Genomic DNA, 17,532 nt, shown 5'->3' with positions numbered 1-17,532 from the left:
ACCCTTCTCACTACGGGGGGCTCTTGCATCAGCCCCCCTCCTTTCCCAAGCTCTTTTTGGGAGCTTGGGGACTGGTGCAGAGGATGCTGCTGCTTTCCCTTCTCGGCACTCGAAGGCGACTTGCAGGAGAAAGCTGTGTGATATTCTTCTCCTGCCCCCTCCTTTTCTCCCCCGTCTCACTGCAAATTTGAATGTGGAAAATATTTTGAAATGCTTCTCTTATCTCTGTTTTCCCAGCATTTTGGAGCTGGTTTACGCAGTAGAGATTAACAAAGGCAAGGCTATTTACATGAAGGCAACGTGGCTTATGAATGAAACGGTGACAACTGGAGTTTTTATCAGCCCTCAAGGCTTGCAATATTACTACTTGTCTTTCTCAAATGCATTCAGACTTTGACAGCCCTCTGAGACCAGTGCTCAAAAAATACCTTACCTAGGGGAGTATTGTGGCTTTTTTAGGAGTGGGAAAATTGAAGCACGGGGAAGGGGAAGCATCCTGTTCAAGGTCACAGAGCAAGCTGGTGGCAGAACCAGAAATAGCACCCAGAAGTTATTAGTTTTTTCTGTATTTCCTTTCCTGTCACCGCTGTTTGCTTGGATACCGAGATAGCTGTGTGTAAACAGACGGTTTCCAGAGGCAGCAGCCTTGTTATCTGCCTGATTCATTCAGTGATGATGCAACCTGGAATCCAGATTTCTGCAATGCTTTCCACAATCCTGATGCTGCATGTGACATCACTGGCCATGTTGAGCAACCAGACTTTTAAACTTGCCTCTACCTGAAATGCCAATGTCTTAAGTAAGGACCTTCTCACGGCGATTTTATTCCTTATGCAAGGTCAGGTCCCGTCTGCTCATTCCCCTGGCATAATAACTGACTTGTCTTTGCTCTTCTTAACCCGGTAAGGAGCCCTGGAGCTGAGAAAGTCAACTGTGGCTGCTCATCCTTTCTGTGACCCACCAGCAGCTTTGTTGACTACTAATTAGCTTCTCAGTGTGTGCAAACTCCCCGGTACCAGGGGGGCTGCCAAGCTGTCAGGCTGTCAGAAGCCACAAGACACCTTTTAATAGCTTCTGTGGGTCACTTCTGCTGTGAGAGAGCTACAGCGTTCTCCCCCAGCCAGGAGTGGGAAGCAAGCACGGCTGGGATGAACCTCTCTTTCTTAGACCAGATCTAACCAGATCTTAGACTTAGATCTTTAGGAAACAGGAAGGTTTGCTTTTGAGCCACTGAGTCTCTGTTAGGAGAGGATGATCAAGAACACTGTAAAACCTTCGTCCCCTGTGGGAGGTGAAAAATGAGATCGAAGGAGTGCAGCGAGTTCTTTCATGGGCATTTGCTTTGGGGATGTGGCAGAACTGCCCAAGAGCTGTGCAAGCGGATGGCCGAGCTCCAGCAGCTGATGTTCATTGAGGAGCTACAAGGGTGTTCCTTACTTTGCACACACAACTCCCAAGAAGAGGGAAGAGGAAGACTTTGGCCGCCACGTTTCCTTTCCTCCTTGAAAGCTGATGCTTTATGCATCCTCTGGAGCCCTGGCTCGGATGCCGGCTCACTTGGTAGCTGTGCTCCCAGGACGTCACCAAAGCTTTGTAGCACCTTGCGATGGTTTCTCAGAGTGTAGGAATTCTGTTTACGTTGTCAGCTTTTCATCAGCGCAAATTGATATTAGCAGATGGTGCACATGTCTCTGTCTCTCCAATTCTCAGGAAGCACAGGATAGCTTTAATGGGAAATTCTTCTTTATCCAGGATGTTTCACTGATAAACAAAACAATAAGAAGTCTTGTATGTGTGCCTTGGCAGTCCAGTACTTCTGTGTCTGTCTACCTTGTCTGGAAGTACCAGCTGCAGATTTCATCGGAGTCTTTGTGTCTGGCTTGGTTGTCATCATTAACAGAGCCTGCATTTTGTAACAAATCGGAAAATAATGTTGATAATTTATTTTGGCAGCAGACAATTCATCTTCTACACTGCCTGCCTCTCTCTGCTCTCTTTTGGTCACTGAGGGAAACCAAAAGACAAAATTTATCAGCAGAGATGAGTAGGTGGTAATTTTGAGAGAGCATCTCTTCTGAGTGTCCTTTTCTGATTATAACTACACTTGAAAAGAGACCTGAAATGCCAAGATCTGACCCTGCCAGAATCATTCTCATATAGATCATTAAAATATATTTGGCAACTTAACCGCCTTTCTTCTGCAACCTCACCATGCTATATTTTTCCACTCACAAAACCCTAGAAAGCCAGGAAGTGGAGCCCTGGGCACAAACGATAGACAATAAAATACTCTTGCAAAAGTTAGGAGAATATGTATGCTAAAAGTGACCCCTCTCTTCTGCCTGAGCATCTTCACGTGAGCTTTATAAACCTGCCTCCTTTGCCAACAGTGCTGGCCAAATGTTTAGTTGCAAATAATTTGGGGCTGAAACAGGCGGGAGGCTATTTCATTAATTTACTGCAAGAATTATTCTTTTCATGATCGCACAGCGCTGTTGCAACTGGTATCTTCTCACAAAGAGGTTTTGGCTAAAAACTATGCAGAGGCAGTGATGGGGAGAAGCAGGTGCTGCCTTTATATAGTGGAGCTGCAGGGAATGGGGTTGTGCACGTCTGCTGCAGGGAGACTTGAGGGCTACGAAGGGCTACGGATGGTGATAAATAGTGACTAAATTTCTTTGCCTTGTTTCTGGCCTGTTAAATTAAGCTGGTAGCTGTATTTGGAGCAGTGACTATGTGGGTTCTGTATCTACTTTTTCTCCTGGGTGCGAGAAAGATGATGTGAAAGAGAAAATTGCATGCAAACTGTGGGGTTTCGGGGAAGTCAGGAGAGTAATTGTTATAATTTGCTAACGGGTAGCATGGGACTATGGCGTCAGCACTGACTGGAAAAAAGTCTTAAAAACCTGTTTTGTGAAGAATCTAAATATTTGGGTTTTTTTTCAGTGGCTGAAGGCGAATAAACAGGTAACTTTTGTAACTTCACCTCCCCCTTGTGTTTCTTTTTACTGCAAAGAGCTATCAAATGAGCAGGGTGCAATGTCGCTCGGTTTCTCATTTTTCCTTTTGCCTCTTAAATTGCACAAAGTTGAGGAAAAAGTTTAAATATTGGATGGAGAAGGGGAATAAAACAGAAAAGATTTCATGCCGTTATTTGGAGGCTACGTTACGCTCAGCAGCAAGGCTGAGAAAGGAGAAATGACACTGCTCAAAATCTGGATGTTTCTGAATCTTTTGAAGTGACAGCAGAAAACCTCCTAAAATAGTTTTTTAAACAGGAACTTTCACAAGAAACTGAGAAAAAAAGGCTCCCCCACCCCTCCATATTACATCAAAAACCCCCAAATGATATTATTTGCTCTTGGGAAACACCACCGCAGCAACCCTTGGTGTCCCTCAGGCAGCTGGGCTTTAACATGTCCCGTGTCCCGTGGAGGATGGACACAGAGTGCTGGGGCAGTGCCATAAGGGAACGAGGGGATCCAGGGGATGGAGAACCTGTGCTGCAGGGCAGGCGCTCAGCCCTGCTCTCGTCCCATCTCTCCATCCCCAGGACATTCCCACGTGGCCCTTGGGATGCTTCCCAAGGTGGCTGAGCAATGCTGGGTGAGTGCCGGGACGGGGGCACCCAGGTGACTTGAAGATGCTGAGGGCATCAACTCCGTAGGGTTGCAGCATGGGAGCAGGACCGGAGGGTGATGGCGTGTCTGTGTTTGGGGACCTTGGTGAGGCTGATGGGATTTTGGGGCAAGGGCATGGATGGGAGGATGGAGGTGTTCTTTGTGGGGGTGGTTTGGGAGTTTTAAAATGATGGTGAATCACTGTTCTGCTATTCATGTTTGATTATCGGTTGTGATTATAAACCCGAATTGACCACCCCACTTTCCAAATGAAAGCATTACCTAAGCTCCAGGCGTGTACTTAGATTTGATTAAAATTTTTTTTTGCAGTAGTTAAACATGATAAGGCAGAGGGGGAGAAAAAATTATTTTTAAAATATGTTCTTACTCTTCCAGATCTGAAGTTATCCTCACTATGACACAATAATTTTCCAATGCTACTTTTCGGTTATATTTAGAAGTGCATTTTCTGTTCCTTCCCTCTCCTTTCTGTGGAACAATTGTGCAACTTTCTTTTTTCTTAATATAATACTGTATTAAAATTAGCTCCAAGACTAAAAAGAGTCCTCTGTGTAGGAAGGTAGCTACCTTCCTTCCTAGCACTTCCCCTGGATCTTCCACTGGGATTCTGTTCCTTTTAGGCACGGGTTCCTCGGGCGTTTGCTGCGGTGTACAACTGTGCTTTCCCTGGCTGATCTCCTCTCTGCTCTCCCCAGCAGTGAGCATGCAGAGTTCAGAGGGTGGATCAGACTCAGCAGCTTCTGTGGCACTTCACACTTCTGCATCAGCCCAAGCTCCAGTAGTGCAGCCAGTGCCAGCTTCTCAGCAGGTAACGTATGCGCAGCTGGGAATGCCGTTTCCATGGAGAAGAGAGCTGCTTTACTGGTAAATGTATTTTAAGCCAGGGTTTTTATATGAGGGAGAGGATTATTAATCAGCTCGTAGAGCTAGTGGGGAGAACCTGTTGCTGGACTTTGTGTTGATAAAGGCCATAGATATTTCATGTGTTAGCCCTACGAATAAGCAAGCTTTAAAACATGGGATTTGGATTTTAACTTAGCTACCCAAGAAAGTAGTTGCATGCCAGTTTGGTGTTTGCTTCAGTATAATATCCTGTTGTCGTTATTTGGTGTGTCAATAAAAGCAAGAGAAAATGAAACAGTCCTTAAAGGCATCTCTGCAAATGAGCTACTGAGCTCAACAGAGAAGAGGTGGAGGGAGTGCTAATGCAGGGAGAGGGTGGAGGAGCCACGTGCTGGTCTCTTCCTTTGGTAGGTGGATCCTGACATTTTAAATTGGGGAAGGGGGACTCATGATTCATATACATGAATATGATGCACGTGGGAGGTCTCCTGATAGGAGAGAAATGGTAGCTTCAGCTGATGAATGAAAACTACCTACTGCAAAACGGGAAGGGTTAAGTAAAACTGGTTCCTTTTTATGCCTTTTGGGGAACTATCAAAAGAAGTTTTTGTCGCAGGAAGCTGGAGGGAGAAGAGGATGGGTGGGTATAACTTGGCTACACCCTTCTCCAACTCCCAAGTGAGCAGAAGTAGCTGCCATTGGATGCTGATGAAAAGGAACAATTAAAAATTGTGAATTGGTAGGAGCATTCGATTCACCAGGAGACAGGGAAATTCACGTCGTGTGATTCGGTGCTTGGTTGACCAGCTCGCTGTCATCTCTCAGCCTTCCCATCTTTGATTTCTCTGGGTGACGTTTCTTGTTCGTATTGTAATGATGTGGATACCGCTGATCAATAGTGTCAAGTATCTTAGGGATTGTTGGTCATTAGTGTGAATTTGACTATGACAACGTCTTAAAGAAGTTTAGAAAACCCATCGACTTTGGATTATGAAATTACCTGTCCAGCCTTTGCCAGTGCTGTTGTCATGACACGGAATATCGAGTGGAACTCCATGGATTAAGGAAGACCCAGAGGATGGTGAAAGATTGCTGAAGAGGAGGAGCGTCCAGAGCCTTCCTTTCTCACCAGCAAGACAAAGAAAATACTAGGAATGAACTACTGGCAGCATGACTGGTGTGAGGCTGAAGCCTTTGGTGTTGTTGATCACTGGTCTACCTTTCAGTGTGAGCGAAGGCTGTATGAACAGGATGGCCTCATCTTACAGGTTGGGGATGATTAATTTTTTTGATTGTAGGTAGCAAGGTAGTAGGAGCAACCGGACAGTGGCAAATTACAGAAGTAGCTGAGCTGGGCAGCTGCGCCAAAGGAGGAGATGTGTCATTTGGTAGAAGCAATGACAGAGAATGGGTAAAAAGTAGGAGAAAGGAAAGGATCTTGCTGAGACTTTGGCGTAGGTGGCACTGCCAAGACATGACTTGAAAAACGGCTTATAATGTTTCCATCATGCACTGGTTACAACCTCTTTTGGAGAGAGAATGGACAAAGTGATGGTTGGCATTAGTGTACTGGCTCAGCTGCAGGATCTCCAATGTATCCAGACTTGCTGAAGGTCAGCCTCGGGACTGGTGATGTAGAGGCTGCCCAGAAATCTGGGCAATTATCATATTCCTATAATTCTGCTAGAATAGAATTTCTGGCTGGTTACAAAGGGCACGTTGGGAGGGTAACAGAGGGCTAAAACCCGTAACTACATACACATAAGCTAGCCAGTAATTGTCAAGGTCTCTTCTAGGATTCATGTGGGATTGCTTTGCAGCTTTTTTTTCTGTTGGCCCAATCTGCTGGGTATTTTTAAAGCCTCAAGCCACAGAGGATGACTGTCTCCTTGGAGAAGGTCCTCATCAGTTTAAAAGGCCATACTGATATTTGGCTCTGTTCCCATGGGCCTCACTGAATCATTTCTTTCCATCCACCACATCCCCATGCTTGTTTTGCTGGATCTGCAAGGTGCTGAGCACTCTACGAGATGTGTGTCCAACCTCAAACGGAATGCTGAGCATTACACAAAGAGCAGGGGGACAGTGGAAATAACAGTGCAGAGGTAGAGGACAGTGACCACCATAAGGCAACACAAAGCGTTTCTGTGCCCTTGGCAGCATTGAAAGGAGATGCAGAACCATCAGAGCCTTGGTGCTGGTAGAAACCGTAAGGGCTGTGGTGCCTTGGAGAGTGTGAGTTCTTGTTGCAGGAGGCAGAGTGTGGTTTGGTATAGCAGCTGTAAGAGAAGAAACCGTAGGAGGAAAATGTGAATGTGTGAGGAGTGGTTCTTGTTTAGCTGCGACTGAACCTCACGTTGAGCTCCTCCCATCAGTCAACTGTTAGCTGTTATTTCCTTGTGTAGAGACTTAAAGATGATGCATGTCAGAAAATGTGAATCCAGCTTTTCCCAAGATCTGGGTACTGAGTTCAGGCTGGTGTCTGGTGCAGATTACATTGGAAGGATGGGGACCGCAGGGACACTAAGTGAGGGGTACTGCTGATGCTGGAGTAGGACACAAGCTTTCCATGAAAGTTTGAAAGAGAATACCTAACTCATCTGTGTTACAGACTGAAATTAAGTGTATGTTACTATATCTTCTTCTTTCAGAGGGTTTTGGTCCAAGCAGCAGGCTCCGCTCCCAAAGGAGCGCAGATGCAGCAAATCTCTGTTCCCAGAGTTCAGCAGGTTCCACAACAGGTAATACCTCTGGAGTGAGACACCACCCAGGGACTCCATGTCAACAGGACCCCACGTCCCACACAACATTTAAGACTGTGCCAGAGAGCTGCTTAGAAAAATCCATGCTCTTAATTAAAGAGTTGTGTGCAATTAGAGAACGGGAGATCACTGTGAGAGCAGCTTTCTCCATGTCTCTCTTCCTTTCTTAGACTGATGGCAAAAGAGACTCTCAAATATGTAAAGTTTAGAAAGAACCTTTACTGTAGCAGTTGTCTTTCATATATTTGAAGATTTGATGGATGCTTTTAATTGCCATTTAAAAACAGTCCTCCTCTGTAAAGACTTTTTTAGAGGCAAAGTGTTTGGGATTTTTTTTAATTACACAAATAAATGTACTGACTGCATGTGGCTTCACAGAAAGGTTAGGTGACAGAGCCATGCAAGCATTTTTGTTTATCTGAACTTTGCCTTTTGCAGTCCTTGTTTCCTAAGAAACCAGGCATATGTGGTGCTGCTTCATGTGTACAGTGAGTCTGACTCTCTTGACTTTTTCCTCTAGCAATTTTTTATTTGGTTGCTCAGTTTCAGAAAAAAAACTTGACAGAGGGCAACTACGTTCCTCCCAGACCATTAAAAAAGGGGCTGGGGTGCAGATGGACACTGCCAACCTCCTCTCTGAAGGAAAGGCTGCAGCATGATCTCACCCTTATTAGTCAGTGGAGAACCAGCCCTGACACATGTGTGCAGAGGAAACCCAGCTCCATTGTTTCCACTGCTCATGGAGCAACTACTTATTTATTTATTTTAATGTGACCTTTTAAAATAAATATGTCCTTTGAGATTCCTAAGCATGTCAGGTTTTTGTTTGTTTTGTTTTTCTTTTCTCTTTTAAAAAGAAAGCCTAAATGCCAAGGTGAGGTTGAAAGTTGTTTAAGGATGTAATATGCAATTTCTCCTGCTGTTCCTAGGCAATAACATATCTGTAACTCAAGTTTATCGTATTTGTTTCAGGTGCAATCCGTGCAGCACGTATATCCATCCCAGGTCCAGTATGTGGAAGGAGAAGCTGTTTATACCAATGGAACCATGTAAGAGTCTCTTGTTGGCCGTAGCAGAGCCCTGTTCCCCTCCCAGTTGGGTTGAGCCCTTTGGTCCTCCCAGGATCCTTCCATCCCAGCTCTGCTGCTGGCACTGCCCACCATTAAAAGGAGGAAGAGTAGGAACAACTGTTTCACATGTTACGTTGTGTGTGGGGGCTAGTTTCAGCCAGACTCCAGCCTTGGAGGAGGTGGTGTCCTCATGGAGGGACTGTTCTCCAGGGCATCCAGTATTTTCCTCTGCCCAGCCCGTTGTGTGGTGAGGTGGGGCAGCTTTAGAAACCAGAGCATAACTGCTAGAGGAAGAAGGGGGTTTTGTAAGGTTTCCTCTTCCTCCTGTCTGCTGTGCCCCCTGCTTTGGGGCTGCTGCCCTCCAGGATGCTCTCAGCCTTCTGCACCGAGGTTGCCTACAGTGGCTGCAGAGCAACTCCTGGGCTCTGTGCTCTCACTGTGGCTGTGGGCCTTTGCTCCAGGGCTGTCACAGGACTGCTTAACATTGTCAGGACTGACTTTTACAGCACAGGGTTCAATTTCAATGGAGCAAATCCCACCAAAAATGGAGTTTTTTTCGAAAGGTGGTCCAGCTTTCAGAAACTGTTGTCCATGACTTTAGATTTGCAAGCCACTCTCCCCCTCCTGACCCTATTGTTCCTTTGACAGACGAGCCGCTTACTCCTACAACACCGAAGCTCAGATTTACGCCCCCAGCAGTGCAGCATCCTATTTCGAATCGCAGGGAGGTGGAGCTCAGGTGACTACAGCGGCATCCTCTCCTACAGCCATTCCCTCTCACAACATGGTGGGCATCACCATGGACATTGGGGGAAGTCCGATCCTCTCCGGCTCGGGAGCCTATCTCATTCATGGGGGGATGGAAAACACTAGACATTCTCTGTCACATACTTCACGCTCCTCTCCAGCAACGGTATGTAGCCCTGCAGATGTTGCAGCTCGGGGGCCAGGAATTTTTCCAAGGGAACTGAAAAGCCTTCAGAAAATAAAAATTCCTATCATTATCACTGTGTATATGTCTGTATAACATGCCATGCAAATGCAAGGGAGAGAATAGACACTGGTGTACTACAGATATTTTTCAATGGGAGTTTGGAATGTCTCTTTTGCTGGTGGGCAGAGGCTTGTCAAACTTTCTAGTGGATCACTGAAATTATGCAGCATGGACATAAAAGAAAATTCTCGGGGATTTTGGTTTTTTTCCCAGAGCAAAATGTTTTGTCTTTCCAATTCAAAAGAATTGTCTGTATTTACATTTTCTAATAAGTATAATATCTGAACACGGCGTTTGCCTTACCCAAAATAAAGAAATATATAAATATATTTTTAATTATGAAGAGACCTGAAAAATCCGTTACTAACACAGTGGAAAATTAGCACATAAGGTATGTCAAGCTGATCATGCCAAATGCACAGTGATCGAAAAGTCTTTGTATGTATCATCTCCTACACCATTGTGTATTCTGTCCGTGCCATATGTTACAGAAAATGTATTTTAGGGACAATACTGATCAAACAGAAATGTTTTAAATCTCTAATTTTTTTTAATCATGTCCCTCCAACTGTCAGTTGAGGTGCCAGGTTGCTAGAAGCACAACTGTACAGCTGTGTGGGACTCAGAGGGATACAACTATTAACCCAAACCAGCTTTTCCGCAGCTCGAAGCTACCAGGACTTTTATCTGAGAATCTACCAGCCCTTAGTAGCAGCTGCTGCCAGGAGTGGGTTGGAGCTCATTTTCTGGGACACTGCTCACCTTCCTTTCCAGACTGACTTGCGTGTGTTTATACATTTGTATATGTTATGTAAACATAATTACAAATGTAGGTGTAATTCAGTATATGGGGCCAGATTTTAAGATGTGAACAGCACCACCCAGGGAAAAAAACAGGAGCTGTTTGCTACTGAGTACTCTTGCAAATCTGGCTGGTTAGGTTGTACTTTCTTTTCCCACAGAGTTTTAGAATATGGACTTAATGGTTTTTTAATCTTTGGGCCTTGAAAGGTTGCCTTTGATCCTGGAGTAAATGTGCTCTGCCTTAGGTCAAAACAGGGGAGAAGTCCTTAGATTTGGGTGGAAAAGAAAATGACAGATACATCTGGATGAGCTGGGGTTCATTTCTTGTGTGAGAATTGTGTGTGTTTGTATGTATTTTAACTGTTCGTAGTTAAAAACTAGCATTGGACCATCTTCTGATTTTTGCTTGGGTGTGTTATTTTGAAGGAAGTAACTGCTGATCTTGTCACCTGCGTGGGACTGCATCTTGCAGAGCTGCACAAAATTACTCTTGGTTTTTGGTTTGGTTTTTTTTTTTTTATTTCCATGATGATGGGCATAATATAAAAAGCCCAAGTAGAATATGTGTCAATAGAAATGTCCCATGAACAGATTTAGTTTGTAGCTGTCTATCACATGAGATAAAGCTGTTCAGCAAAAAAAGAGTTTAAAAGTGACCTTTATGAAAATGCATCTGAAATAAATTCAGTTGCATGTAGGAATGAACTTTCTGAAGATATTTTAAAACAAAATGTGTGTGGATCTTGTGGAGGGGCTCAAGAGGGTGAAATAGTGCATGGAAGACAGTATAGGGATGTGTCTGTGTGTGGCTTTCAGTTCTTTCAGCACAGACCAGAGTCAGAGGGGGATAGAGCAGAGCCATGATAACTGCTTTGAATTTCACATAATAATGGGTGGACAGATAGTGGAAGGCTTAAGGAGAGCAATGACTAAATCACATCAATGGGTAGGAACATTATTTTTTCTTGCAATGTCTTGCTTAAACAGAGAATAGGAAAGGCTGGTGTTAAAGAGGCCGGAGAGGCTGTAGTCCTGGCAAAATGTATTTAGGGCAGGATTAAGAGCTTTGTGGAGAGAAAAAAAAAGTACAGTTCATGCTGATGTACCCAAGGAAGACGTAGTGTTTGCGTGTGGCCTTGGGAATATAGTGCAAAGAGGATGGATGTCAAAGTGGACAGCAATGTGAGGGCTTGGCAACGTGAGAGGCAGCTGCAAGGAATGGGGAAGCGAAAGGGCTTGGAGGGTGTTGAATGCTTGAGCAGAGCTGGCACTGAGACCTCCAAAGCAAGGAGAATATCTTCAGAGGAGACTGGGAACAAGGTAGAGCTTCAGAATTAGCAATGGTGTAAGAGCTGCCTCAGGAGTTTGAGGGACATTTGGTAAAGACTGTATGTACACTAAAATAAAATCTTCAAATATTTAAAGAAACCTGTCTTCCATATCTGCTGGAATAATGATGTTCTGCTCCATCGAATGGGCTGAACAGGACATGAAGCAGTCCCATTCAATGCCTGTGCCAATAGAGCACTATTAATCTTCATTTAAATTAGGCTATACCAAGAGAGGAGATCCTTGAGACCTCCCATAAGTGGGTCCTCAGAGCTCCTCACCTTTGTGCTGAGGCGTTTAAGAGCTTTTAGCCTTTCCCCTGTAATATTTTTTTCTGCAGATGCAAGGTGTCCATTTGTATGGGACGTTTACCAAAATGCCAAAAGGACAGGCAGTGTTTCTGTGCTTGCGTAAGAGGTGTTGCTCAACTGGCACTGCGCTGCTCCTTGAACAGAGGAAGGAAATGGTGTCTCCCTCTAACATTGACTCATTTCCTGAAGGCTGCATCAGCAATCAGTCTTTGGTTCCTCATGATACATCACGGTGTGTTAGACAGTTTTCTCAAAAAAAACCACCCCACTGACTATGTGTGACTGACCTGTTTTTGAATTCAGTGATAACTTCTTGAGAAGTGCCATGGTGATGGCATTTTTGGATGGAAACCAAGGGACGTGTGCTGGAGGTGCTTGGACAGAGTATCATGTTCAGACATGGATATGGCACAGACTGCGTCTTTGGTTGTTTAATGTTACTTCAGAAGTTAGATCTGATTTGTTCTGTTCTCCCACCTTCCTGACAGAGCTTGGTTTTGTAAATGGCTGTTTTCACCTCGACCTTTATCTTCACCGCGCTATGAGTCAGTGCAAAGTGGAGTGCAGGAGCTAGCTAGCGAGTGAAGGAGGCCATTGGCAGATCTTCCTGCAGATGCTTTGTGCTTGTGCCTACTGATGAGTGCACGACCCTGCATGTTAAATGAGGACAGATGCTAGAGACAGCTGCTGACTGGGAGTTTTACTGGCTGATATGTGCTGCCTTGTCCTGCCTGCACTAACAGGTCACAGATAACAGGGTTTTGAGAACATCTACTGGAGAGAAACAGCAGGTTCTGCTCCTGCCAATCCCTTAATGTGGTTGGTTTGGTTGGGTTTTTTTTTGTTTTGGCATTCTTTTTTCCTTCCTGACTTGCAAAAAACTTGTGCTCAGGCGCACTAGAGCTCTGGGACCAGCAGTCATCTGCTAAGTAGTTTGCTAGAGATTGCCAAGGGAGCCCCAGCAGCAGAAAGGAGAAGGCAAGGGTCCAGGAGAGGGTCCGAGCACAAGGCAGCAGCCATAGCTGGGCTGAAAGTAGAACAGGAGCTACACAGAGGGAAGCAAGGAGGCTCTTCAGGGGCCAGAATGCCTCACTGTGACTCCGCTTGCAGAAGCTCTGAGATTAATGGAAATGAGCACAAGTAGCATCAAGATGTGCCAGGCTGTCTTCTCAGGAAGAAGCTCACTTAATTGAAACCTGTCTTCTTCCTTCAGAGTCCCTTTGCAGTTCTCTTCAGTAGCAAAGAGCTCTTACCCTTTCCAGCTTATTCATTCTCTGTGTCAACCCTCCTTGTGCCCCTGTTTTATTTAGTTTCCGTTAGATTTTTATCAAAATGTTAAGAAGTAATAATAACTGAAGTCATTACTTCCAGTTTTCCTTGAAAGGTCTGGGTAAAATGCACCTTCTCTGGAGCAAATCTCCTTTGACCTACTGCAGCTTATCTGTCTGGTGGTGGTTTGGTCTAGGCATGGAGGGGAAAGGAGAAGGAAAACTGCTTCTCTTTTATAAAAGGGCAATGCATCTAGTGGAACATCAAAAGCCCTCCCCTGGCCTCACTCTTTCACCCTAACAGGGATTCTTGCTGTGTTGTTAGTTTGCATGCCATACAATAACGTCTCTGCAGCTTCATCCCATAAGGACTGTGCCTCATCTGTTTGCCTCTTTTTCACAAGCCTGTTGATACAAAGCATTAATCATTCAAATATTAATAAAGAAATAATAATCCTGGCTGTTGCTAACTATCTGATTTCCTTTCTTTTTCTTTTTTCCTTTTTTTTCCCTGTGCACATTTTCTTTAGCTTGAAATGGCGATTGAAAACCTACAAAAAAATGAAGGGATTACATCACACAAAAGCAGTTTGCTCAACAGCCATGTAAGTTACAATCGGAATTTACAACCTTTTTCCTGCTTTGGTAGGAGCATTATTTGTAGCCCTTTGGTGTATTCAACAGCATGAGCCACTCAAAGCAGCCTGTGATTCAGCTGTGCTGCCCAAAGCAGCCCATTCCCAAGGACCAAGAATCTGCAAAAAGTGCCATGATGTTAATGTTTGTTTATGAGATGCTCTGGATTCTGTTAACTGCCTTTAGCCTGTGTTTATTTATCTCATCTGCCTTGCAATGGAAATTGCTGGCAATTAGATAAACACATTTGAAGAAGTTCTTTTCTTTCACTGGAATTGAAAGATGGCTGGAAAATAACTTGCAATTCTACAGCAATAACTTGGCGTGAATCATGACAGATATCCCTTAGATAGCACATACCAAAAGCCTGTGAATGCCTTTATTGCCTCTTTCTGTGCCTCAGGAAGACCATTACTGTTACAATGCTATGCTAAATCCATTTGCTAGACCTCTCTCTTCTCACTATGCCAACAATTTCCCTGCTTTGTGTGAAGTTCCCACTATTCTACTGGGCCTTCTGCATCATGGTTTATGACTCCCATGCAGTAATGCTTAACGGTGAGCACATGCTTGTGTGAGTTTTGAAGGGTCTAATTCAAGTCCTGATGAAGTCATTGGACTTGCCTTCACTTCATTGTGTTTTGGATTAGGCTGAAGCATGTTCTGCACTGATAAATCACAGTGCACAAAGTGGCACTTCTTTATTCTAACAGATTTCCTTTTGCTTTGTATTTGAGGGTAGATCTGTTGTCATTCTTTGGTTCTGCAAAAAAAATCTTTGCCCTCTTCACCCTAGAGAAATAGCCTGAGAAAATGAAAGGAACATTAAACCTAACAGTCTGATGCTCTTAAGTTGATGTTGAACTCCAAGCCAGGGCTCCCGGATGAGTTCGATCCTTATTTCAGCTTCTAGAAATTGAAGGTTCCTTGTTGTAGTTGGTGAAACACAAACCTGCAGAATCAGGCTGGTAGTTTGTGTTCTGAGCATCTCTGTGCATCCTTCTGTCCCAGGCTGTCGCCGTGCTCACATGCCTGTGCTGTGCCCTGAGTGCCACGCAGATTTGTCTAAGGATAATGTTGCTCTGCAGAATTTTTCTTGTCCGTCCCAGTGCAGAGCAGGATGGGGTGGGTCGTGGTGTGGTATTGAAAAAAACGCAGGAAAAGGGCAGAGGAAAGTAAGCGAAGGTAGAAAAGAGATTTCATCTGATTGCAGGCTGCACAGGATGGAGTTGGGGCCCAATCCAGCCTCTGATCAGATCTTCCCCACCCTTGTCTTGCAGGGTAGAAGTAAAGAACTTAATGTCTCTCTTCTCAGGTCACAGTTCATAGTTTGGCAGAAGGCTTAAGTTCTCTTACAAATTCTAAAGGAAATAAACTACTTCCTGAGCATGTGTGTACACATCAGCTCTCTGCTCCTCCCTGCTGAAGATGTGGGTCCACGCACAAGCAACATGCTGCCCTGGGCAGCTCCCGGGCTGGGGTGGGTAATTGCCTGAGCCGAGGAAATGTGTGGGGCCCTTGCTGCCCCGTGAACCTCCAGTGTCCTTGCTCTGCCTTTCTGGAGCACGGAGCGATGTCTGCAGACATGTGGGAATAACAAGGAGGCGATGGTACAAGCAGTGCCTGTAGGAAACGCAGCACATTGCAGAACTGGATCAGGCGATTTCTTTCCAGAGCTGGAGGAAGGTCGGTTCTGTTGCCTGGGGAGGTTGTGCAGCCTCTGCCTGCGTTGGTTCTCAGGACTCAACTGAATGAGCCTTTTGACTGGACTGAGGGACCTGACCTCCCTTGGAATTGAGCCCTGAATTGAGTAGGGGGCTGGACTGGAATCACAGAATCATCATCAAATGGTTTGGGTGGGAAGGGACCTTTCAAGGTCACCTAGTCCAACTCCCCTGCCATGAGCAGGGACACCTTCAACTAGAGCAGGTTGCTCAGAGCCCCGTCCAACCTGACCTTGAATGTTTCCAGGGATGGGGCATCAACCACCTGGGGACTGGAGGCTGCCAGAGGTTGCTCCCAACCACAGTGTATGGGACAGCCCGATGAGGGTGCAGCACTGAGCCTCTCTGCACGTCTTCCCTGGCACATGCTGTGTTACAAGGGTTTCTGCTGTCCGGGATGTTTCAGGTCCCAGTCCCACCTCTTTATGTTAAAAAAAACAAAACAAAAAAACAGACAGAGGATTACCTATCCCAAATGCTTGTGTGACTGACACACGATATTGTCACGCTTGTACATGAGAACCAGAAGGTGAAGCAGCAGGTGACTGTGATTTTTCAAGGCTGAAAGCAAAATATGAGCTTGACAAAAGCTAGTAGCAGAGGAAGTTGTGAGGTAATGCTAATTGTGCTCTTAGTTGTGACTTAATTGCTTTTAGTCTTAAGGTTGCAGATTTTTTCATTAAGTGTTCTGTCCCTCATTTTAAATTTCCCATTTTGCAAATCTGTAAATTCTTAGCGTAATGGTTTATCTTGTGCCATCAGCAGAGGTTACATGCCAGGAATCTTTGGGTTTTTTTTTTTAAAAAGAAAAAAAAGAAAATGAAATGTATCTCACTCAAGAGAGATTTTTTTTTCATAATGCTGTTTAAACAAAGTCAATGTGAAATGGAGCCACACTTGATAACATAATTGTGCTTCAAAAACTCTCTGAGAGGTTATTTAAGTGCACTTGAAATATCAAATCTGGAAGCCTAAGCTAATGTTAATACCCCAGTGACACATGATGTTTCTAATGAAATCATGTCAATCTATTACTGTTACTGAAAAACCTCTGCTCACAAGTGTACTCCAGAGTCACTGGGTCAGAGGATTACTTCTTTGCCAATTATGAGCTGGCAGATGATGCAAAGAAATTGAGAAAAATGGCTACAATTTTTGTACATGAGTGCCTAAAGCTGGCACCTGAGGAAGCAGTTGGATGCTCTAACCTGCCTGAGGCCCTGCGGCTCCTAGATATCCATAGCACTCATAGGAACAGGAGGAAAATGCATTTTTTCCTCACTGCCTGTAAAACAAAAAAACAAAAAAAACCCACCCCAAAATAAACACCCCCAAAAACATTGGACTTCTTCCCTGTGGGTGAATGGCTCTTAGGTAGGTGCTGATGGACTTTTTCCCCTGAGGAAAAGATCTTATCCCCAAATGGTGATTAGGTGGAAACACCTAAAATGAGAGTGAACAGAGAAGTAGGAAAACTGTTAAAGGGAATAACTCTCCCTTACCCGGGGGCGGAATGTAATGACCTAATGAAGGATGAATCTCCTGCTCGGGGGATGCTAGAGCTTGTGCTCATGTACATGGATAGCTGGGGGTTTAACTATGCAAGGGACCAGAGCTGACAGGCACTTGTTCTGGAAAAGAGACTTTCCAAGACAATATACAGTTTTTGATGAAACTTTAATTGCAAAAGATTGGTGGGGTCGAGCAGGGAACTCCTGGTGCGGGGGAAGCGTTTCTCCCCATCGCTGAGCTCGGGGTGCTCGGCAGGCACACGGGTGGTCCATGGTCTGTCCTAACTCTGAGCTGGACTAAGCGGGGACCTAGGAACCTGCTCCTCTTAGTCTCAGATAAAACCACCTTAAATACGAACCATAAATGTGTGTCCTCAGTGGTTTCTTTTTCATAGAAGTGCCCATAAGAAAACCTTTCCAAACCTGGACCTTCAGAAAAAAAAGGTTTTTTCTTGTCTCAGACAGGCCCATGTATCACTTTTTCCATCCTTAAAGAGCCATCCTTGAATTGAACAAGGACAAGGTTTTTGCTGAAGATTATTTTTTTTAAAAACAAAACAAACAGTCAATAGAAATAAAGTTAAAGTAGAAATGAAATCGCAATGTTCCCCTGTAGTGCCTATAACAAACAAAGCAGCA

At 44.6% G+C, this 17,532-nt stretch overlaps 1 protein-coding gene across 3 annotated transcripts in view; it reads left to right on the top strand.

The window, feature by feature from the left end:
- Positions 1–4,339: 4,339 nt before the first annotated feature.
- RFX2 (regulatory factor X, 2 (influences HLA class II expression)) overlaps positions 4,340–17,532 on the top strand; it is a 28,172-nt gene continuing 14,979 nt past the window's right edge. Inside the window, exons 1-5 of one of the 3 annotated variants that reach the window (XM_010562281.1) lie at positions 4,340–4,449; positions 7,136–7,225; positions 8,219–8,295; positions 8,965–9,229; positions 13,553–13,627. In XM_010562281.1, coding sequence (XP_010560583.1) covers positions 4,345–4,449; positions 7,136–7,225; positions 8,219–8,295; positions 8,965–9,229; positions 13,553–13,627 — 612 coding nt within the window. In that variant the 5' untranslated portion in view covers positions 4,340–4,344. Of the gene's footprint in view, positions 4,450–5,335; positions 5,753–7,135; positions 7,226–8,218; positions 8,296–8,964; positions 9,230–13,552; positions 13,628–17,532 lie in introns of those variants that run through there. The other 2 variants (XM_010562283.1, XM_010562282.1) reach the window with 2 other exon arrangements.

The sequence above is a fragment of the Haliaeetus leucocephalus genome, unplaced genomic scaffold (genome assembly GCF_000737465.1).
Source record: "Haliaeetus leucocephalus isolate CR32 unplaced genomic scaffold, Haliaeetus_leucocephalus-4.0 Scaffold157, whole genome shotgun sequence".
Lineage (NCBI taxonomy): Eukaryota > Metazoa > Chordata > Aves > Accipitriformes > Accipitridae > Haliaeetus > Haliaeetus leucocephalus.
This window is presented reverse-complemented; position numbering and strand designations above follow the sequence as displayed.